Raw genomic sequence first — 23,960 nt, forward strand, 5'->3', positions numbered from 1 at the left:
CTAGCCAAAAAAAAAAAAAAGGAAGAAACAGGCCATACAAACGGTGAGAGTATCGCTAGAAGATGCTGCCAGTCATGCAGGCACGTGCAGAACGCAAAGGCAGCTGTGCCCTGGCCAGCAGGGTGTCAGAGCCCCTGATGTTCCCCGTCGCCGGCAACATTAGGCATTGTCACTCCATCATCTCACCGTTCTGGTAAGTGGAGTGGTAGATCATAACTGTAATTCACTGCTAACAAAAGTAGAACTGTTTGTCTTTTAACAAATGTACTGCATTGGCAATTTGGAGAGCCTCTTTTGTGAAGTGTTTTGTTTGTCCTTTTCCCTTTTTTTAAAGCCAAAAACTCTAGAGCCATTTGAAGCCTGGAGGGAAAGAGGCCAGAGGAAACGTGCCAGATGAGCAGAGATTTCAAGCAAAACGTTAACCTGATAGAAATGCATCCCACGATTCATGACCAGTCCGCCCTAGTTGAGGGCACCGTGGCCGGACCCCATGCCGGAAGTACCCTGACGGTCTCCAACCCACTCACTGCCCTCCGGGGCATGACCCTTCTCAAAGACAGATGGGTGGCCCCACTGTAAATGAAAGCGTGCATTTGCCCCCACCGTTTTCATAGCATGAGGTGCAAACTTCAGAAGATGAAACACAGGAATGGACCTTGCCTACCCCTCCCACCTCTTCTGTCCCCCCGCGCCCTCGGGATCATCTACACCCACCCCCTCTCCCTTCCTGCTGAGCATTCCAGGTCTTCTCATCTGGAATCCTCTCCTGAACCACTGCGTCTCATTCTTCAAGTCCCGCGTAACTGCCTTCTCCAAGGAAGGCTTTTCGTGCTCTACTCTTACTCAGCACCCATTTCCTCCCTGTAGACCTTCATGGTGCTCCGGATGTCTCCCTCACAGTAGTCACGCCCTCTTCCTGCACAGCTTACTCTCATCGTTGCACGCTTCCTGTCTCCTTCTCCACTTCCGGCGCCGCCAGCTCACCTGCCCTAAAGGTAGATTAACAATGAACAGAGGCTGCCAGCGCACAGATGAACAGAGCCAGTGCCCTTCCCTTAGAACCTTTCGATCAGGTGGTGTGAAGTCCCCTGTAGGCTAAATGACCGAAGCCTCAGAGGAGGGAGGATGGGGAAGGCTCCCCAGAGGAAGCAGGCCTTGATGGCACTTCCTCCTGTGCATTCCCAGCCACACAGGGAACGCTCAGCAAGCACAGCCTGACCTAACACGTTGCAGGGTCTGCTCAGTGCCAGGGGAGGAAGCTTCCAGGAGAGGGATGCAGGGGCTCGGGGAAGATTAGGGTAAGAAGAGAGGACAGGTGTCAAAGGAGGACAACAGTTCCTTCAGCTTGGGTCCATTACTCTGCAGAACCAAGAGCTACCCAATACTTTTATTTTTCCCACACACTGGAAGAAATTTTTTAAGTTAAAAATATCAAAGACAATAGGATTGTATGAGACAAAAAGTTCAGGCTTCTCCTCACCAACCCATTTCCCTTAAGTAGCCGCTGCTGACAGATGGGATAATAATCTTCAAATATGTTCAAGGCTTAGGCAGTGTGTGTCATATGTATTACATATTTACACAAGTGGGGATCATCAGAGCCTAATATCTGGCAAATCCCATTCTGCATTTACTACTGGGTTGTTTGTAAGTTCGCACGTACAGACTTTCTGTATTTCTCTGGGAAGGGGTGTGATGTGTACTTCAGCAATGATGTCTCTCAGGAGATTTTTCTGGCCAAGGAAGAAACAGGGGCAAAGGAAGGTAAAACGAAAACCCAGGATGAAATTAGGATGGAGCAAGCATAATGGAGGGAATGAGCCATCTGTGGAAGTGACCAGGTCCTGCTTGAAAAACGTGTGACTGAAGAACTGCTGAGACAGCCCAGATCCAGCAACAGTCCAACCGCACCGTCTTCAGCTATCTGTTGATGAGTCTGTCTTCCTGCTACACAGCCAACAACTTGAGGTCAGGGATTGTGTGTCCCTTTGTGTATGCCAGTCTGGTGCCTGGGATTTAGCAGGCTCTCAGTAAATGGTGCTGGAACTGAATGGGTGAACGTCAGATAGGCACACTTGAGAATGATCACGACCAAGAAAGCATAAACTAAATTTATTCCAATACATTCTGTCTATTAAAAAAGAAGAATTCAAAAGGATGCCGAGAACATCATGGCGCCCCGCCCTACCGCCCCGCAATAGTGGCCCCGGTTTCCAATACAGGCTGAACAGTCATGCTGTCACAAGGTTGAGTCTCTATAAGAAGTTTAGAAACCCTACCAAACAATGAGCACAATATTTAATAAGTTCATTTCATTTACATCTTGAGATCCAAAGTAAGTGTGTTGCTTTGTGGCCAATTTCCAGCAGATACATGTGAAATGAGATCAAATTATGCACAATTCTGTACTTCTTGATAAACAATTTTTTTAAAAATCAATATTCATCATTTATTCAAGGTTGTTTTGCTTCTTCATCTAAAAACTAAAATTATCATCTGTTTTCCTTCTTATGAAAGCATTTACTTCATGTAGAGCTGTCAATCTGCACTCGTATCTAAACAAAACACGAAGAAAGGGCCGATGAGGATGCAGTCTGCCAGCGGAGTTCTCTACCCTGACGACAGAACATTGAAGGTCACAGAAAAACAACAACAAATTAATCATGGCCACCAGCTAGCAGAGGGATAAAGTGATCACAATTAATCACAAAATAAGAGGAAGGCAAAAGTAACAATAGCCAAAAGTACACAAATAAAAACTCTTCATTTCCTAAGAATTGATGTTGGGATGGCAAAAAGCAATTGTAAACACGGTTAAGTTGGCATATCTTCTCCTGTCCATAAGAGAGAACTTGGCTTTTTTCCTAGGTGCTGAACACAATTGCAAAGAATAAACAAGGTTTTGCTTAAGACAGGAAGCATGTGATTAAAGATAGTACAAATTTCACAGGCGGTGTTGGAAATTCTAGGATGTGTTTAAAGGGAAATTGAGGGCAATAATAAGACAAGTGCTGTGATATTTGGTGCAAATTCAAGGAGAGTTTATATGGAAGCTATTGCTACATTTCAAACTCTGATATCACTATATTGTTATAAAAGGGATCACTGACTTAGACACCTCCCTTGGTTTCTTCAAATGCCTCTCGGAATGTGGCTATAAGCATAAGTTCCCCCACAGTATCTTTTGGTTCAATTAGTTGGCTTTGAATGAAGAGTATCCTTGAAAAAAGCAAACATCAAGATTATAGAGTAAAAATTCCAGAACATATGGAGAGTACTGACATTGAATGTATTTGGAAAATTTGGACTCTTTGGATCGTTAATTAAGTGACAATTTCTGGTTTTATGATATTGAAAGTTGAACTTCTATGAAGTGATTTCTGGCAGGATAAGGAGATGTCTTTTTCTCCAAAACTCACAGTACTTGAACAGTTCTGATAAAATGACTATGAAGAGTTTAAAATACACTAATGATATCCAAATTAAGGAAATGGGGCTCTTTCTGAACAACAAGGAAAACCATCTCTGATTACCTTCTTCTGCAACTTCTAGTCAATTCTTATACCACATTTCACCCATTCTACAGCAAAACTTTTTTCATTTTTAAGATCTCTGAAATTGGGATACATTCTTCCACTGCAAGGAAACAAATTTAGCTGGGTATGGTGACACACAGCTATAATCCCAGTGCTCTGGGAGGCTGAGACAGGAGGATCACAAATTTGAGCCCAGCCTGGTCAACTTAGTAACTTAGGGCTCTGTCTGACGATTTTTTTAAAAAATATTAAAAGGACTGAAGATGTAGCTCAGTGCAAAGGCCCTGGGTTGAATCCTGAGCACCACAAAAAAGAAAAACAGGAAACAAACTGACATGGCTTCGATCCCATTTCATCACCAAACCTCTGTAACGAGTCCTCTCCCAGGAAAGGGCCTTCCACAAAGGGAGGTGCAAGCACAGGCAGAACGAGGGATTCAGCGCACATGGACATTGAGCAAGTGCCCATTTCCCCCACAAAATACTAAAGAACGAGGACCCACGTTTCTAGGGAGGCTGAGAGTCCTGAATCTTGGTATTGCAAAGGTCAGGGGCTCAAACCATTCCTTGTAAGTATTGAAGAAAAGACGAAGGCAAGGGACTGCAGGATTTGTAGAGCAGTGAGTGACCGGTAAGGCAGGCGCTATACACAGGGGGAGGTGGACGGCATAGGTGCTGGAGCCAGGATGACCCAGAACTCACGTGCCTGCTGACAGTCATGAGCTCAGCACCTGGAGCACATTCCTTCACTGCCAGTCTTCAGCCTCCGCATCTACAACTTAGAACTAACCAGGACAATAGGCAAAGCGTTCCTTATTGCTATCAGCTCACTGAGTTATCAAGACTGCACGCATTAATGTGTACACAAAAGGCAAGAAAAGCACAATGCTGACCACTCAGTAAACGCTGGTGTTGGGCTACTTCACAAGCTCTCCCGAGCCACCCCCTGTCTGAGGCTCTGGGCAAAGCAGTGAGGAGTCAGGTCCCTGCCCTTGGGAGGCGGGTTCGCACTCCTTCCCAAGGAAAGTTCGGCGTTGAAAAGGCAGATCTGCTTTTAGTACTTACTTTTGCTACTTGAAGAAGAGTTAGTTCATGGTCCACATTTGTTCATAGTCTCGTACTTTCCTTTGACTGAGAAGCTCGATAGTAATCACTTATTGAAGGAAAGCATTCATCAGTAAGTTGTTTCTTCCATATCTCCCCTCTTCCCCGTGACTGCCTTCATTTGGGTGTCTCTAGAGATGGACACTTAGAGGAGGATTCTAGCGGAGGCGTTCACTTGGGAGGTGAGCCAGGAAACGCTCTCAGAGGAATAGAGAAGGAAGGTTGGGAAGGGAATCCAGCCACTCCTGGCTGCTAGAATGCAGTAGTGATGACAGGAACTTTTAACTCTTGAGAGCAGGACCCAGAGGCATAGCAGCATTAGAGGACTCTCTCTGTGGCCTCAGGACAGGCTGAGGCATCCAGGGATGGGTCACGGGCCCAACTGCGGCAGCCCCTGCAGCGCTGTCCTGTGGTTGCCTCCGCTGCCGCTCGCTCCATTTTCCCTTCCCAGGTGTTGCAGCCTCCGGGGAACTGTGTCCTCTACAAGTCCCTGCCTGCAGTCAGTTTCTCCTGACTGAGTCAGAGGGACTCCGAAGAAACTGGAAAGAGTGGTCAGCTCTGGAGAAGAAAGCAGAAAGATTTGTTTCTCAGCGCCTAACATTTTATGTTGTTTGATTGTTTTGATCATGGTCATTTACTACATTTTCAAATTAAAAGCTCTTTAAAGATTATAGTTGAAAGTTTATCTGCTTTGTCAATTGTCCCAATAGAATCAGCACCTGCAAAGATAAAATGTAGCATTAAATTATGAGTTCTAGTAACAAGTGCAGGATAAATGTTCAGAGTCACTCTCCCGCCTTTGCTTGGGTCCTGCGATAAGGGAGGCATCTTACCCCGGAGTGCTGGCTCAGTAGAACTCTGGAGGTCTGTGCATTTGAATGGGGGTGCCACGGAAGGAAGCTGAAAATTACACTAGTATTTGTAGTCTGTACAGCTTCATCACTAGTACTAATCACAGGTATTTCCTTACCGTATTACAGTGGCAACGCTACAGTGGTGCTATCTCAACACTCATCAGTGTTTCTCAATTCCCTTAGTTATTAGAGCTGCCCCGAGATCTTGTGTGATGCTTAGGAAAGAAGCGTGCCAGAGATTTCTGCACTCCCACGTTCACTGCAGCATTTCTCACAATAGCCAAGATACTGATGTCCACCAATGGGCGAACGGATAAAGCAAATGTGGTTCCTCCTCCTCTCTCTCCTCTACAATTTGAATTTGGACCTGAATTACTTCTGAAACTTTGTACACTTTGACCAATATCCCTGTTTCCCCTGCCTCCTGGCTCCTGATAGCTATTGTTCTGCTTTCTACTCCTATGAATTTGGCATTGTTAGGTTCCACGTAAGTGAGATTATGCACTATTTGTCTGTCTGTGCCTGGCTTATTTCATTTAGCATAATATCCTCCTGGTCCATTCATGTTGTTGTAAATGACAAATTTCCTTCCTCTTTGTTTACTTTTATTTTTTTAATATTTTAAATTCTGGGGGCTGGGGATTTAGCTCAGCGGCAAAGCACCTGCCTGGCAAGTGCAAGGTCGTGAGTTCGGTTCCCAGTACCGGAGAAAAACCAGAAAAACCAAAAAAATATATAATTATATTTTAAATTCTTTTTGGGGTTTTGTGGTTTTTTGTTTTGTTTTATTTTTTGAGACAGGGTCTCGCTATGTAGTTCAGGCTGGTTTTGAACTCACTATGTAGCCCAGGCTGGCCTCCAACTCATGGCAATCCTTCTGCCTCAGCCTCTGGAGTGCTGGGATTACAGGTGTGCAACACCACACCCAGCTCCTTTTCTTTAAAGCTGAGTAATGTTATGCATGCCCACACACACACACACAAACACACACATCTGTGTGCATGTGCACACACACACATACACAACGGTTGAAAAGCTCTGCCACAGATCTTTCTCTTTCCCATCTCACTCTTTGCTTTACCTTTGACTTGTACCCTAATTTCCTTATGGGTAAGATGAAAATAGTATTCTTTTCTGTTCATATTTGTTTATCTGTCTGTCTGTCTGTCTGTATGCATGTATGTATGTTGAGGTGCTGGGATTGAACCCAAGGCATCCCACAGGCTCAGCAAGCACACTACAATACCTCTAGCCCTTCCTGTCCCTTTTTATACAAACCACATAAGCTATACACTTATTTTCTTGAAATACAATCCACGTATAAAACTGGCCAAAACAATTCAACAAATCATAGTTTATAGTTCATTTTGGAGAATACTAATTCTCCAAAATATAATAGTATGCCATATTTTTGTGTTTTTAGGTAACTACTATAGTTACTAGCCTGGGGTCTGAGCTATCCAGATATGTTTCCACCATGTCACTCAACTAAACATTTGGCCTGGACTAATTGCTAACACCCACCAAGCCTCATTTGCTTCATCTGAAGATGAGAATGAAGACGCCTGATAGAGTCACATTACTGAAATACTAATAATAGTTAATAACTGCATAGCAGAAAGTTAGTAACCATTTCTGGGGAAAGAAACTAGAAATTGGCACACTCCTGTTATCTCAATACTAAGGAGGCTGGGGCTGGGGATTTAGCTCAGTGGCACAGCGCCTGCCTGGCAAAAGCAAGGTTGTGAGTTCGATTCCCGATACCAGGGGAGAAAAATGAAAAAAAAAAATCAATACTAGGGAGGCTGAGGTAGAAGGATCACTGAGAATGTGAAGCCAGCCTGGGCTGTATGTCTCAAATAAACAAAGCAAAAAAACAGAGACACTAGAAATTTAGAGTAGGAAAGAATTTGATTTCCACCAAATACTGCATTATATTTTGAACTCTGGAAATATGTGTTACTAATTATGATTATTGCATGCAAAAATTCAGGAAACACAAAATTCTGTTCTACTAATAAGCCCATAGATGACCAATATTAATTTAGTTCTTATGTTCTCTAATTGAGAGCTTCATCTACAAATGCAAATCAAAAGACAATACCGCTCTAAAGTGTATAAAATAAGCAGATGCTCAAGTCTAACTTAACAACAGGGATAGTTGTTAAGTACTTGCTGGAGTTCCTCTCTCATTCCCCAAGCCAGCTCTTATTTGTAGAATGTCAAGCTTCTCCTGTACATTGCTTTGTACACCTCCACTGCCACCCATGAGGGACCTGTGGCAGGGTGGGGGTCCACGGGAAGTTTTTGTTCTGGAAATGAAATAAGTATTTTCTCAGTGTCCAGGGGAAAATCTGAAAAGGCTTTCTTCTCTTCCGCTGACAAACAGTAAAGAGAGAGAAAGCGTCAGCATGTATTTGGGAACTGTAGGGTAGAGATAGTCAGTCTGCTTGTTAACTACAGTCAGTACTAAAAGCCCCATTTGTACCAAGGATGTCCACAGGACCCTGGGGAAAGGTCCATATTTTAAGCCAATGGGAGGCCTGCCCTGTCCTTGGACACTAAACACAGGCAGGGAACGGGGCAAAAAAAAGTATGACAAAACCCAGTGCTCCAAACTGAGTTTCAAGGGGTGCGTGCCAAAAATATAGAGAAGCGGGGGCATAATTCTTTCCATTATTTGATTCTGCAACAAATCTCTGCACTTCTGGGGTTCACAAGCCAGAGGGCTTAAAAATCAAGATCAACTCTCAAATGTCCAAGGAAGACGGTAGCATCTTAGCAAGCACGGCTTTAAATTGCTGCCACCTCGGGGAATGCTGTCAGCAAAACCCAGGCTGTAGGAAACTACAGGAAAAAAAAAAAAAAAAAAAAAAAAAAAAAATTGGATTTCTTTTCAAGATGTAAACAGCAAGGAAACAAAGATTTAAAAGCTAGAACCATCCATTACAGTGTATGGTAATGTACTTATCACCTTCACTGATCATGATTTGAACAATTTTTTTGCTTAAGTAAGTTTTTTAAAATTATAAGAAATTATAAATGTGGTTGTCTGACGATGTCAAGGTATTACTGTTAGTGTTTTAGGTGATGAACCTGAAAGTATGTATGGACGATAAAAAGATTATGTCTGGGACTTGCATTAGAATAATATGAGGGAGCAACATGAGAACATACATGGATGGATCTTTCAGGGCCAGGAGATGGACTATTATTCTGTACTTTTACATATGTTGAAAATGCCTTATAATAAGATTTAGTGTTTTGTTTTGTTTTGTTGAGACAGGATTTTGCTATGCAGTTCAGGCTGGCTTTGAACTCACTCTGTAGCCCAGACTGGCCTTGAATACCCAATGATCCTCCTGCCTCAGCCTCCCAAGTGCAGGATTACAGTCATGTGCCCCCATGCACGACTAGTTGTTTTTTTAATTATGGGAGAAATTCAGCAAGAATCAGAATGGTTACTAACTCATGCCATTCTCTTGCGGAAGGAAGCTCAAACTCAGGAGGAAAATCTAGCATTTACAGGGGAAATAATCTTCCTCTTTGTGCCTTTTTCCCCATGTGTACAGTATGACCAGGACTCTGTTCTCATTTCTAGTAGTTCTGATATTTTTCCTAGATGTGGAGAGAAGTTTGAACTGGCCAGCTGTTCGCAGGAGTGACCCTCACCCTGGCCAGTGAGCTTGAATTTGCAAAACATCTAGCCGCGCCAGAGCACAGTTGTTCAGGGCGCTTTGGAGAGGAGCAGACCACCTTGGCCTCATCAGCCTGAGGCTCCCACTCCCTGGGCTAGGACTTTGGCTGCAGGTCAACACCCATGTTCAGGACACAGGACAAAAGCTTTCAAAGAGATCAGCAGCCCATTCTGACAAGGAGTTCTGACCTACAACAGAAGAAGAGTGCTTCTCAAGAGACTACTCAAAGCCTATATCAGTCTGGAAACATTTTAATATCAAAAGAGATGTGACACTGGTCTCTTTCACTGGATGGTGTGTTCTCTCTGTCTCTGTCTCTGTCTCTCTCTCTCTCTCTTTTCCATATGTCTTCCTCTCTTCTGTCACCCAGGTCTGCACCATGATTTGTACATTCCAAGTTCTCCACAATTTGGCAACTGAGTCTGCCCTGGGCAAGAACACATGGGCAGAAATAGCAATAAGATACCATTTGGGACCTATCAAATTGGTTAGATTTTTAAAGTGATTATGCCTAGTGTTAGTAAAGGTTCTGGGAAAGAGGAATTGTCACGTCCTGCTGGTTGGAGTGGGGATAAACATGTACCCCCATTTCTGAAGGGCAATTCGTCAGTTGGTATCTAAAGCTTTAAAAATGTGCATATCTCTTGCTATAGTAATGCTACTTCTGGGAATTTGTCCTACGGGAATTAGCTATGCACAGAATTCATATGTGAGAATGTTCCTGATGGAGCTATTGCAAAAAAAGTATAAACAACCTAAATATCCAACAGCAAAGGACTATTTAACTCATGCTAAAGATATATAGTGAAATACTACAGAGACATTAAAATTGTGTCGTATTAGCATATTTAAAACACAGGAAAATATTCATGCTATATCAAATGGAAAAGCAGATTATAAAGCTGTATATATCGTATGGTATCAGTCTTGTGAATGCATAGAAAGAATATACACCAAAGAATTGTCTGATTTTTGGGTGGTAAGTGCATGCATAATTTTCATTTTCTTTTTTTTTTTTTTTTTTTTTTGAATTCCTACACATTTCCCAAAAGTTCTCCATTGATTATTTTTTAAATCAGAAAAAAAATTGACCTTATATACAAAAACAAGTAAAACAAAGAGTGGAATAAGAATGTTTCTTTATTTTTTTCCCTCTTCCTCCCTCTCCTTGTCTTGTCTATCTGGAGGACTGCTGTTCTCAATAATAGTAGTTATCTCAACAATAGCAAATGCTCACTGAGGGCTCTCCGCTGGCCAGTCACCAGTACTGAGCGATTGCTGTGCATTTTCTCATTGTAGGGAAGCTCAGTGACCTGCTTACAAGGCTCAACAAGCTGATGAGCTGGACTTCTGACTTGATCTGATTCCAGAACCCACATGCCTCAAAGACCAGGAGACCAGAAGAGAACAAACAGCACTACAAACCCCAGAAAGGAATTGCAGGCTGAGTCATCACATTCTGAGAAACGCCACTCTCCAAGGAGACCCAGGTCCACCTGGACCAGAAATCAGTCTACAAAAGGCACCAGGCAATGAGTTGCCGAATGGTTAGTTGACCTACCTAGCATGAGAATGTTTGTTACTCATTATTTCTGACTGTAACTTCTACTGGAGTGAAAAGTTTCTTAAATATTTAAACCTCACTGCCAGGAATTCTTTAGGTTTTTGTTGTTGTTGTTAATGTTTTATTTTGGTTTTGTTTTGTCTTGTTTGTTTTGTCCATTGGACTTTTTGTTTTGTATTAATTTTTTCCCTCCATTCCATCCCTTGAGGGTCTTATGTTACTTTAGCCATGGCCGTTATAAATCTTCCAATGCCTCTGGTTTCAAGCCCTTGTACCACAAAAAAATAAAAAATAAAAATCTTCCAATATCTGGCACTTATTCAGAAGGCAGTCTGTGCAGCCTCCTGGTTGAATGGCAGAATGCACATTCCCGGAGGACAGGCGTTGTATGTACCTTAGTAAGCACCATACCCATGGCATCTAGATTGTACCTAGTGAAAACAGCTAAAAATTGCTACTGCTGTGAGTCCTATCTTTTCTCAGTTTTTCAGAACAAAACAGTTCTCTTTTTAGCCTGAGTTAGAACACCAGCACTTACCTCCCCCTTACACCTGCCCAAATGCTTTAGTTGTAGGTTTTGGTGTCTGTCTTAAAAGGCTGAGGTCAGATTTGCAATTTGTGCCCCTGGTAGAATTCACCAGGAATTTGCACAAGGGATTATCAAGGATCTGCTTTGGTTTCTGTGTTCCAAGGCTTTTCTCCCCGCTAAAATAAACTTCCCCATCCTCTCCCAGAGTAAAACTGCTAGTTCTGCTAACTGGGTCACTTGCCAGAGAGCCAAGAGTCTGTCTTTTTTCTGCTGGTCTGTCTAGGGCCAAGCCCCAGTGAGCTGCGCTCTAAAGACTTGCCAAGGCTTTCTATTAATGCCAGTTCCTACAAACATCCCATGCCCTGTCCTTTTGCCATCAGCCAGCTCCTCCACCTTCCAAAGGCACCTACAGAGTATCTCTGGAAAGTTGGAGGCCATCCCTAACCTGAGCCCTGGACCAAGGGCCAGGTCCAAGTTCACATCTGCCACTCCTCTGCCGAGGCTGTACTGAGAAGACCCCTTCAGATGAGCTCTCCTGATTAAACGTGCTTGAGCCCCTTGCGGGTCCCCTGGGAAGCTGGATCAACGGCCCAACTCCAAAAACAACTGTGTTAGAAGTGTAGATGCTGCTTGTTTTTAAACGTCTATATGAGTAACCAGTTAATTGATGTGACTGGTCCAAAGGAAGAAATGAGAGGAGAATTGCTCAAGAGGCAGGAGGAGAGTGGTGTCTATTTGGGAAACGGAGGCCAGCAAGGAGTCAGGCAAGACTGTGCTGATTATCCATTCATGTAACAGATACATCGCTATTATAGTGCATCTATAGAAATGTAAGCAAGTAAGTGCGCTTAACAGATGTACAGAAGTAGAACATACATAGAGAAGTACACAAATAAGTGTTCACAGCTCAGTGCACGTTCACACACTAGAACCCAGGTCAGGAAACAGACCTGTATCAGCACCTTCAAAGCCCCCACACCGCCGCATTTCGCCTGTTTTGGAACTCTTTAAAAATGGAATCGTGCAGTATCAAGTATTTGGGTCTGGCTGCTTTTGCTCAGCATCATGTTTGTGAGACTTCTTCACACTCTTGAGCACAGCAGTAGTTATGGAGTCTTATTGATGCCTGGTATTTCACTTTGTGAACATGCTAGTGTTTATTTGTGGATTCCACTTCTGATGATTATTCAGAAAATTTCCAACTTCGGGATATTTCACATAGAGCTGTTATGAGCATTCCAGTGCGTGTCTTTTGATGAACATAGATACACATTTCTCCTAGAGATACACTTAAGAGGGAAATGGCCAGGTTGTAAGTAATGCAAATACTTAACCTTCGTAGATACTGCCAACCGATTTTCTGAAGAGTTCACCCCAACTTACTCTCCAGCAACAGTACAGGCTAATTGTACCGTATCAGAGTCGGGTTCTGAAAACACCTCTTTGCAGTTATGTGAACTTGGATGAGCTACCTAGCCTCCAAGAACCTCAATTTTTGCCTCTGTATGATAAGCATGTTGATTAAACACACTGACTTCACAGGATGATATGAAGACTGGGGTACATGTTTAATTTAGCATTGAGTCTGGCATCTGATAGGCCTTAGGTATAATAGCCATAAGTTATCAACTGCAACCTGGGCTTCATCTCCAGAGGAGAGAGTCTGTGTGTGCCAGGAAGACAAGGATGAAAGAAGAAACAGACTGATCCATTCGAGCAGCAGTGCTGAGCAATTGTGAAAGAAAAAATGGAATGGGATTCAGTTGAGCGCAGGAGAGCTGCGGAGACAAGGGCAGAGAAGAACTTTTCCGTGTGTAGCACGCAGAGGAAGTTCTTATCAAAACTAAACAAAACACAAGCACAGCAGAGCTGCGGTTTGCCAGGTTCGGAGCTCTTATGCAGAGCACCATCCAGCTCTGACCTATGCCCTCAGCAAACTTGCAGAAGTTTAGGGAATCTCAAATCAGTTTGTCTCACCCTTTGCTCCCTCTGGGTCCTCCTTTTCCATGCCGGCTTAACTCCTGCTCTCAGCACTTAACGCTAATACCTTTGGGCAGGCTCCACCACAGAGCTTAACCAGCTGCCAAGTTAAATAATGCCCAAGATCCTAAGCCGCCTTCCCAGCAAATCAGAAATCAACATCTCCCTACTACGTAGAGTTAACCAATCATAAAATGCCTTTTTACTTCAAATATATGTGTCTACATAAAGCCATATATGTGCATCTATATTTGTGTCTATAATATATATATATTAATTTTATTAGTAATTATTTCCTTCGGGTTGCACACCAAAATCAGGTGGCAAGAGGAAAACCCAGGTGCACTTCCTTCCCACGTTGCACCTGGAAGGATGACACGTCCGCGTGCAAATTGCTGCGCACCAGTATTGGATCAGATTCCTAATTAAATGACATTTCTAGGATTGTCGATAGTATTTATACACACAAGCCTGCATATACACGATGTGCATACATATGCATATATACGATATGCATATATATGTTTGTGATTATATATGCATCCAGGGCACAGAGGGGAGTGCTCCAAACTTGCACCGGTAGAGACTGCTGATCTGCTCTTTTGGGAGACTCCCTTTGGCCTAGGATCCTGGGTACTGCCTAAATTTCCGACACAGCGACTGTCCTCGGACGTGATCGCGGAGGGTGTGGGGAGGATCCCGGAAATCATGATAGGTTTGTATCACTGCCCCCGCCTCCGCCGCGGGCTGCAAAGCCGTCGGCCTTTGACTATTGGCGCCTCTTCTGCCCAGGGCGAAACCCAGGCTGTGGGTGCCACGAGATTTGCAGACCTGTCCCTGAACGCCAGGAGCGATGCGAAGGGAGGCTCGGGTGCAATGGGTCGGCGCACGACCGTCCTAGCTGTGCGCGCCGCGGCCTCCACCAGGTTGAGGGCAGAAGCAGCGGGTTGGGCCCCTCCATCCGTCGTGGGCCAGGCCTTCGGCCGTGTGATACCCGGAACGCGGGATCTCTCCGGGCGCTCCCGGCTTCTCTGGGCCAAGGGTGTCTGGGGCTCTTTGTCTCTCCACGGCACTAATCCCGAGAACGACGCTGAGGGAAGGCCGAGGCCCCTGCGCCCGGGACCAGCCCGCCACAGGCAAGGCTGCTCGAGTGTTTTCAAGAAACTGCTTCCTGGGGTGCTAAAGAGGATCGCAGGAGAATTTCTCTTTAGAAGTCAATCTATTTTCAGCAGCGGTTAAGCCGACACTAAGTACTGTAAATCAGATTTTAAATGTTCCTTTTAAAGGAGGGGAGAAGGAAGGAAGGAAGGAAGGAAGGAAGGAAGGAAGGAAGGAAGGAAGGAAGGAAGGAAGGAAGGAGGGAAGGAAGGAGGGAGGAAGAGATAGAGGAGACAGAGAGAGGGGGAGGAAGGGAATGGAGGGGCTGGAGTGGGAAGCACACTCCTTAAACCCATAAAGTAGGTTTGGTTTGGGGTTAACTCCCCACCACCACCCCTAACAAGCCACAGCAGGGCGGGGTGAAGGACGTCAAATCCGCCCTTGGCGACAGTCCCCAAACTTGGCAACCCTGAGCCTGCGGTCTTCCCCTACGCAGATCCACTCCCTGGGGAGGTGGCAGAAGGCGATATATTACGTATTTAAATAAGATCTTTAAAATAATGATGTTTGAAAACTTACTTACAAGTGCCCCTTGTCACTCAGAACTATGAGGTACAAATGATCAGGGCTGAGCCGCGGCGCCTTTTTGGAGGAAATGCTCGCCTTGCCTTCCTAGGTGTAAGGAGTAGGGCAAACGTGTCAGTTTTTGCACAAGAAAGGGATTTCCTGTGAGACCGCCTGCACTGCAGGAAAGCCTCAGCTAAATAATTTGCCCTAAAGTGTGGGCGATTTCTGGCATTTAAAAAAAGTGTTTTTAAAACAGAAGTCATCATTACAGTGGTTCGGGTTAGTGACCCTGAAATGGCCAAAGGAAGGGGCGGGAGGAGGGGTCTGCTCCAGCCCGGTCAGTCATATTTAATATGCTTCCTACAAGACAGGCTCCTATGAAATCAATAGACAGCCGCCAGCTGTGCTTAAAACTGCGCTTTCAATTAAAACCCTGCGCTCCTTGGGGTGGTGCCCGGATCCCAGATCTGTGGTGTGCTAGGCGCCCGGCGGGTGTGGCTTCGCAGGGCCGCGGGTCGCAGAGGTGGCGCCCAAGCCAGGCCCCAAGAGCCGCAGGCGGACTGGCCTCGGCACCCGCTCTGCAGGGTGGGAAGGGGCTTTCGGCGGGGTTCAGGCCCCAGCGAAAGCCAGATGGCAACGACGCAGAAGCGTCTGGCCTTTGGCTAGGGCCTTCGAGCGGGAGGCCTGGAGCTGAGGCCTAGGGCTGCGGACTGCCGCTTCCGGGTCGGGTCTAGGGCCCGCGGCGAGAGCCGAGGGCGGCCGAACCCGCCCTAGAGCTGGGCCCGGGGCTCCCGGGGGTCTCCGCGCCTCTAGGAATCCAGCCCCGGAGGCTGAGCGCTGACTGCGGCCTAGGAGGTCTGTCGCGGGCTGTGACCGCCGGCCTCATGGTCGGCTTGCACACCTGCCTGCCTCGGGAGACAAGGTGGAGTTCCAGAAGGCCACCGCGACCTCTGCCCAGCCTGCTGGAAAATCATGGCTTTGAACCACAGGGCTTCCTTAGAGCAGGAGGTTTCAGGGGACTTTATGTGCCGCCAACGGCACACAACCCTGAAATATCTGCTTCACCTTGGAGCCTCCTGTTGCCCTGAATGTCAAGTTATTTGGCACGTTCCCTCCAGTGAAAATGTGCGGGTAGAGAAAGTCATCCCTGATCCCACAGAAGCCTTCCACCAACTTCCTAAAATCCGGCGGCTTTAATTTCTACAGTCCTTCTTTTAAAATATAAAAAAAGGCATTTCAGCCTTCAGAAAAACCGCTTCCTAGGAGAGTGAGTTTGGAGGGTTGGGGGCAGCGAATGGAAACCTCAGCACTGCGTCCCACAGCTCCCAAGTCTTCTATTATTCTGCCTGAAATCATCTCGTTTACAGAAAATATTTGTTTGCACTATTAGTTGGTACTGGAGTTAATTACTCAATGTGTTAACGTGAAGTAATATGTATAAAAGTAGGATCAGTGTTTATTGTGTGGGTGAGCTGTTGAGCGGTGCTTGAATAAACTGCAATTAGGGTTAGATAGAGATTAATTAACATGTGAGTGGCAAGGTGTAAAATAGTTTCCAACCCTCCACTTCAATATAATCTGCAGGCGAGGGAAGAAGTTTGTGGAAGCTAATTAAATACTTTCATAAAAGCCAGTGTATTCACCCAACATTTGGAAGGAGAGACACATTAGGGGCAACTTGTTTTTACCCAAATGTTTGCTTTCTGTGGAGGTAGCACTCCTTTGTGATGCTGGGGAGAGAGAGATGGCTTATGCAGGCTCGGAAGGCACTAGGAAAGGCAAGGCAGGTTCTCAGGAAGCCCTTGGAAGCCTTTCAGCCGATGCAGCTTTCAAACCAGCCCATCTCTCAGCTGCTGCGGAGATCAACAACTACCCAATTTGGAACACGGGTTGGGGTGCAATGCTGGTGGCTGGTGGCGAACGGGATAGAAATTCAGGCTTTGGGAGGCTGCGATGTTTTGATATGGTTTCAATGTTGGGGTGAGTGGCTTGTTTCCTGTTGGTGGGAAGGGGAGTCGTCAGAGCACTTGTGTTCCCACTAACCGAACGATGGGGCACGCTGGCTCCGGAATTCAGTCTCTCTAACCTGTCCTAAATGAAATGGGCTGGGTGAAATTGTTCTCCTCCGAGTGGCAAGCCTCTCTCTAGTTTAGAGATCTAGAAGCGGGGCAGGACCTTGAGGAAGCAGGTTTGGGGCTGCTGAATTGGTGGGGGGGGGCAGTTCCAGCGCTTGGCAAAATGAGAACATTAACCTACGTGGGAGCCCCCTTCAAGCCATTTTTCCTCAGAGACCTGTCTTTCTTCTGCTCTCTTTGCTTTTCAAATATACTTGTCCTGTACCTATCATATCCACATCCGGTCTGAAATGGCATGTCACAGGAGCCACCACTGGATGGGTGGCTAGGAAAGAGAAATTCTACAAAGAGAAGGGAGTTAAGCCTGTGTTAAAGCAGAGTTTCCTTGCCCTGTCCTTTGATGGTTTTCCGGAGAGGTCTTGTCGCTGGAAGGGGTCTGGGGTAGGGACAGATACTCAGTCCTTCAAGACCTGTTCCTAGCAAGGAAGAGGGTTTACCTCCACCCACACTATCTCTGGAATTCACTTATCAAACCCTCAACCCTGTTTGCTCATATTATACCCACCATAATCCTCTTAAACTGTGGTTGCGGCTACAAAGCTCGTGGTCTTGCAAAAGCCGGCTGGCAAGATATAATTGTCCGGCGAACAAAACCGGCCAAAAGTTTTCAAAAATCCCTGCACCCCCCTTCCTTGCCTAAACCTAATTCTCTCGCTCCCTCTCTTGCTAGCTGCCACCCCCAACCCTCAGTCTCCACCGACCACTTTTGTTGTCGCCAAGAGCGCCCGGCCTGTTGAGAGTGAGGGAGCGTCTTTGAGCAGTTTGTTGTGATACGAGGTGGACCGGTCTGCAAACAGATGAATTCAGCCCCTCCAAACCAAGCTCGGAGCGCGCTGCTTTTGTGCGCCAGGCACAAAACGCTGAATTCCTCCGAACTTACTTGGGGCCTGTCTAGAAAAGGGTCTTTTCTTCCCTCTGCTTGTACCTCTGGCCATACTAAGTCTCTGCCCGCCCCCCTTCAGGCCCCCTCCCTCTCCCCTCTGATAATCCTTCTCTTTATTTTAGAAAAACACAAAACCCGGTTCCACGCGGTGCTTTAGTGGCTAAAAGTGAAAGAGCTGCCTTGGCAGAATTCAGCTCTATGAATCACTTCGGAAAATTGGTTCGACTGAATGGCCTTAGGAGGAAAAACGTTTTAATAGGATCCAGGGGAGGTTCTGCTGTTTCAATCTGCTCCTTAAACAGGTGGAGATTGGACCGTCTCAATTATACAAACAGTAAGTACCCGTCAGCGGGAGAACTGCCCTCCGAGTCCTCCCCGCACGCAGCCCTAAACCAGCCGCAGAGCCCTCCTTGGCCTCGGAAACCTGATCACAGTTCAGCAGTTCTGATCGATTAGGGTCTCAAATAGTCCTCCGGCTCTCGGCACAGACTTCCCCAGCCTCGGGCAGGGAGCCCGCCAGAAAACTGGGAGCGCACGGATGCCGGCGCGCGGCCTTGCTCTTCCGGACGCCGCGAGGTCGTCCTTGGGCGGCGGGAGCTCTGTCCCGACCTCCGACGCCAGCCAAGGCGAGCTCGTTGCTTTTGCATAAATTAATATTTCCCCATTAACAAGCACACCCCCCCCCGAACGCTGTGCTCGCGTCCATGCGCCACATCCTAATGAGGTAATTATCATTTGCGCGTGTTCGGGGCTGGCGCCGGCTCCGTGGGTAAATGGCAGTTTATTAGCAAGATGCCCAGCGCGGCTGCAGAAGGCTGAGGGACTTCGCGTACCAGACGGACACCCAGGGGCCCTTTGGGGCAGCGTGACTGGGCCCCCCGCCCCGCGTCCCCCAAACCTGTAGGCCCCCAAAGTTGTGAATCACGCACGGAACTCTGCCTAGGTTTAAGTTTGGGTGCCCCCCCTTCCTTCCACCGGCAAAACCATCACGATTCTCCCCTCCCCCCGCCGTCTCTTCCCTCCTTCCCGATTCGCAAGCCGCTCGCACTTTCCCGAGCAGGGAGCGCGGGAGCCAGTTGCCTCCTTTTAAAGTTTGAGGGGCGGTGGCGGCGCGGCCGCAGGCGCGGGGGAGCACGGGGTCCGCTGGGAGCCGCCGCCGCCCGTGTCACTCCACTTCAAGTGACTTCATGTGATGTCAGCTGAGTGTAAAAGACAGTGATCTCACGCGGAGGGGAAGATGTTTGCCATCAAAATGTGACAGCGAGACGCTGCATGGCTCGGAACGCGTCTCCTTGGCGCTGGCGGAAAGAGGTAAGCGCGAGGTGGCTCTCCGGGTCCCTAACTTCGCCCCTGCAGCGTCCGGCGCTCGGCGCGGCGGAGGCCTGGGTCCAGGGAAGGGCGCAGGGGCTTCCCTGGAGACTCCTTCCCCCGCCTCTGCGAGCCCTCCCTCTCTTCCCGCTTTCCGCGTCCCAGGGCAGGGCTGGTGGGCTCCTTCCCGCGCGGGCTAATGGGCGGTAAGGTGGTACCCTTGGGTGCACTTTGTCCTGCCCGTGTTCATTTGAATGCAAATGGGTGACCCGGGCCCGACTAGGTGCTTATTAAATTGCGGTTTTCCCCCCTGCCTTTTCCGGAATGCAGACCTAGAGGACAGCGGCTGTGCCCCGGCCCAGCCCGGCTCGGCTCGGCCCCGCGCGCCATGGCCAGCTCGGCTTCCCTGGAGACCATGGTGCCCCCGGCCTGCCCGCGCGCCGGAGCGTCGCCGGCCACCTCCAAGACGCTGGCCTTCTCCATCGAGCGCATCATGGCCAAGACGTCGGAGCCCCGCGTGCCCTTCGAGCCCCGGCCCGGCGCGCTCGAGGCGGACAGCGGCCACAGCAAGAAACTGCTGAACCTCTGCTCGCCGCTGCCCTGCATGATCCCGCTGCAGCCCCTAGGCTACGAGGTGCCGTCCAAGACTCTACTCAGTTACTCGGAGCTCTGGAAAAGCAGTCTCCGGGCGGGCGGCGGCGGCGGCGGCGGCGGAGGAGGCGGCGGCGGCGGGGGGGGCCCAGTGTGCGGCGCCAGCGGCTTGTGCAAAACCAACTGTGGCTTGTGCTGCAAGGCCGAGCTGGGCCTCGCGCCGTCTGCGCTGCCCGCGGGCAGGGTCATCAAGCCGCAGGTCATCAACCAGGCGGTGGGGCTGCCGGCCAGCGGCTCGCTCTACTACTTCAACTACCTGGACTCGACAGCCTACCCGCCTTCCGAGCTCCTCGGAGGCCACCTCTTCCCGTCCGGCCTCCTCAACGCGCAGGCCCCCGCAGCCCTGGCTGCGCACCCCAAGCTCTTCCTGCTGGAGAACGCCAAGCTGGCCGGCCTGGCGGCGGACAAGTTCCCGCATCCGGCTCCCTATCCGCACAAGGAGCGGTTGGCCGCGCCGCTGGAGCAGGTGCTGAAGGAGAACTCGGGCCTGACCGCCGAGCGCGGGGGCGTCAAGGGCCACAGCAAGCTGCCCGGGGGCTCTGCGGACGGCAAACCCAAAAACTTCACCTGCGAGGTGTGCGGCAAGGTGAGGCCCAGGGCCGTCGGGTCGGGAGGGGCGACCAGTCAAGGCTGCTTCCCCCGGCAGCCTTGAACCATACATTCCCAAGCCGAGGAGCTCTCCAGTAGCTGCGTCCGGAAATTGAGTACCTAGGTGGGCCTCAGTTTCCTGTTCTGTGAAATGGGGGTGCCGCTGACAGCTGCCACGCCTTTTGGGGTCAGAAGCAGTTGAGCCGCTCACTTTGAAGCAGAACTCTAGCTTCTGAAGGGGGTTCTTCTAGTGGGGCGGTGGGCAAGGTGGCCTTCCCCGGGGGGTTTTGGGGTTTCGGTGGGACGTGGACCAAGGCTCCTCTTGTCTTTCCATAGGTGTTTAACGCCCACTATAACCTCACCCGCCACATGCCAGTCCACACCGGAGCCAGACCCTTCGTGTGCAAAGTCTGCGGCAAAGGCTTTCGCCAAGCCAGCACGCTCTGCAGACACAAAATTATCCACACCCAGGTACGTGGCCCCGGGGTAAGGCCCGGCCCGCGCGTAACCCGCCCCTCCCAGTCTGAGCAACAGCTCCGGGGGACAGGACGCCCAAGGACCTCCCTTACCCTTCTTGGGGATGACGTGACTCTTGGAGGTGTCCCCGAGGTGGCCTCTCCGGGCCAAGGTCTCAGCCTTACTGTGTGCGCACCCCTCTCCGCAGGAAAAGCCGCACAAATGCAACCAGTGCGGCAAAGCCTTCAATCGCAGCTCCACGCTCAACACGCACATCCGCATCCACGCGGGCTACAAGCCCTTCGTCTGCGAATTTTGCGGCAAAGGCTTTCACCAAAAAGGTAACGCGCCCAGGCGGCCTTCTGCTCACCTCGTCTCGGCACTCAGCGGGTCTTGGCTGGGGACAGGAAGAAAGGGGTCTAGAGGCGCAGCACAAAAGCCCGCAGGCTAGGGCGCTGCAGTTCTTCGGAATCGGGTTCTGCGCTGGGAACAGAGGGAAGCTCTCCGCCCTGGGTAAAGTAGAGCTCGCTGGACTCAAGCGGGCGCAGGGAGAGCAAATCTGGGAGGGTGGTGAAAGGCAGTGGGCAGAAGGAAAGGAGCTAGAAGAGGGAGACAGGTTCTGTGTGTATGGTACTGCCTCTTTAAAATGAAAAAGAAAAACAGCCTAGTCAAAACGTTATTCTCCTGGGAATAACTTAAGATTCCGGGAACACGACTCAGCCCTCAGCGTCCCCGACCCTATCCCTGGCTAGGGCTCTCCAGAGCACTTTGGATCTCCAGGTGGTCAGTGGGGGACTAGAGTGACATTAAAAAACGAGAAGGGAGGGGAAAGGCATAGAGCTCGGGTTCGTGCGAATTTCTTCGAGCGAGGCAGTAGCTAGGGGAAGGCCCGCGGCGTCTCTGGAGCGCCGCGGGAGGGACGCTTCGCCGGCCTTGGGACCCGTGGGGCAGGGCTCGGGCAGGCTCCGCAGGACCGCCCCGGTCCTCTCGGGAGAGCCCTGGACTTGACGCAAACGAAGTTTGACAACTTCTTTGCTCGAAGAGGTCGCGCCCGCCTAGCCAAGCGTCGCCTTCTTTGCTCAGGCACCTGAGCCGCCCCCGGGACGCCCCGGCCCCTTCGTGCCACTCCATACCCCTACTTTTTTTATTTTGTTTTTGGTCTCCTGTAGGGAACTACAAGAACCACAAACTGACCCACAGCGGCGAGAAGCAGTACAAATGCACCATCTGCAACAAGGCCTTCCACCAGGTCTACAATCTGACCTTCCACATGCACACCCACAACGACAAGAAGCCTTTCACGTGTGCCACTTGCGGCAAAGGTTTTTGCAGAAACTTTGACTTAAAGAAACATGTGCGCAAGCTCCACGACAGCGTGGGCCCCGCCGCTCCCTCCGCAAAGGACCTGACCAGGACAGTGCAGAGCTGAGAGCTGCTGCCTTGCCCTCTTCCTACCCTTCGCCGCCCCCAAACAGATCACACGTATAAACTTATTTCTAAAATTAAAAGGGAAAAAAAAAAAAAACTATAGCAGAGAGGCTAAAATCTATTTATCGAAACCAGCATATTTTTGGAAAGTTAAACGTTTCCTCGATGACTGGCAACAAATGCGCGGTTCCCACCTTTGTATATTCAGGAAATTTATTTAAATTCAGTGCGTGGAATCGTATTTAACCCCAGGCCTCGGCTTCTCGAGCGGCTGAGTTTTAACCCCAGCCTGCACCGTGAGCGCCCCAGAGGAGCACGGAGCCCCCAGCCATGTTTGTACGGCCATGTAATTCCTCCTGTACGAGCGCACACGGAATATATACACACATGTGACTCAATAAACACAGCGTTAGTGCGCGTCTTCTTCCCCTCCCCTCCCCCTCGCAGCCAGGTCAGTTCAGCCACTACAGACAGATAGTCGTAGCGTTTCCCCTCGCGAGAGAGGCTTCTTTTGGAGCAGTGCAGCTAGGGTGAGGCCCAACCGGTGTTTCTGCAGTGCTTGTGTTCAGGGACCCAGGAGCGAGAGCAAAAAGGCCTACCTCGTCCTCCGCGGGGTGCCACGTTTTTATTTGGTGGTGGTTCAGACGCTTGGGATTCTTATTGGAGTAAGAAAATATTCTTAAGGGTTAATAGCAGCTGTATGTTGGTTGGGGTGCCGCTTTGGGGTGCGTCCTGGAGCAGAGAGGCAATGGCGCAAGGGGAAAGGCCGGGCAGTGTCTCCCCAGGGCGCTCGCTCCTGGGCACGTCCCTTCTCTGGGCGACTTACTAGAGAGAGCAACCACGTTCCCCATCGCCCCTGGGAGCGAGGGCTGGGGGATGACGGCCCCCAGCCCAGCCGGAGCTCCTGGGCTCCCCGGCCTTCGCGCCCGGTCCGGGACCCGCTCCCCGGCGCCCTGCGCCCTGCGCCCTGCCGCGGGAGGGCGCGCCGGGCTCCCCGAGTCTCCGCGGCCGCCTCCGGGTTCTGATTACCGCGCAGTCAGCCCATTTCCTGAATAGCTATCTCCGCCGCCGAGCACGCTGATGAAATGATCTCACGCTTGCTTTCTAAGTAATGACCCAAATTAAGAGAAAACAGAGACCCTTCAAACAGCATTACATTAATCATCTAATCATTCCCAGGAGGGGGCCGGCCGCCACCGCCCCGTTTGATCCGAATCGGGATAATCAAGAGCTCGGATTACTGGCGCGTCGTGCCGGGCGTCGCCCCCCCAGCACACTTCTAATATCCGCGCCGCGATTCACCCCACGTCGCCCGGAACAATGTTCCGCAGCGCCGGGAGGAACTGCGGCGCGGGGCCAGGCGTCCGCGCCCACGCGGCCGGGATCGCCGGGCACTGACCCCGAGCGGGCTTCCACGGGCGGGGCTGCAGGGACAGAGGGCGGTTAAAGCGAGGGGAGCCGCCCCAGCGGCTCTGAAAGGGACCTGAAAGCGGGCTCCCCGGCGCGGTAGACGGCAGGCGCTCGGCCCGAGACACGGGCTCCCGCAGGGGAGAGGCTCTCACTTCCTGAGCTCTCGGGTCCA

At 49.5% G+C, this 23,960-nt stretch overlaps 1 protein-coding gene across 1 annotated transcript; it reads left to right on the forward strand.

Annotated features, from left to right (window-relative positions):
• The first annotated feature begins 18,991 nt into the window (after nt 1–18,991).
• Nucleotides 18,992–22,470, forward strand: Fezf2 (FEZ family zinc finger 2). Its single transcript, XM_005409044.2, has 5 exons — nt 18,992–19,258; nt 19,586–20,492; nt 20,831–20,965; nt 21,159–21,291; nt 22,120–22,470. Exons 2-5 carry the CDS (start codon nt 19,644–19,646, stop codon nt 22,377–22,379), a joined length of 1,377 nt encoding a protein of 458 aa, XP_005409101.1. The 5' UTR covers nt 18,992–19,258; nt 19,586–19,643; the 3' UTR covers nt 22,380–22,470.
• Nucleotides 22,471–23,960: the final 1,490 nt, after the last annotated feature.

The sequence above is a fragment of the Chinchilla lanigera genome, unplaced genomic scaffold (assembly GCF_000276665.1).
Source record: "Chinchilla lanigera isolate Chin_1 unplaced genomic scaffold, ChiLan1.0 scaffold00116, whole genome shotgun sequence".
NCBI classification, from domain to species: domain Eukaryota; kingdom Metazoa; phylum Chordata; class Mammalia; order Rodentia; family Chinchillidae; genus Chinchilla; species Chinchilla lanigera.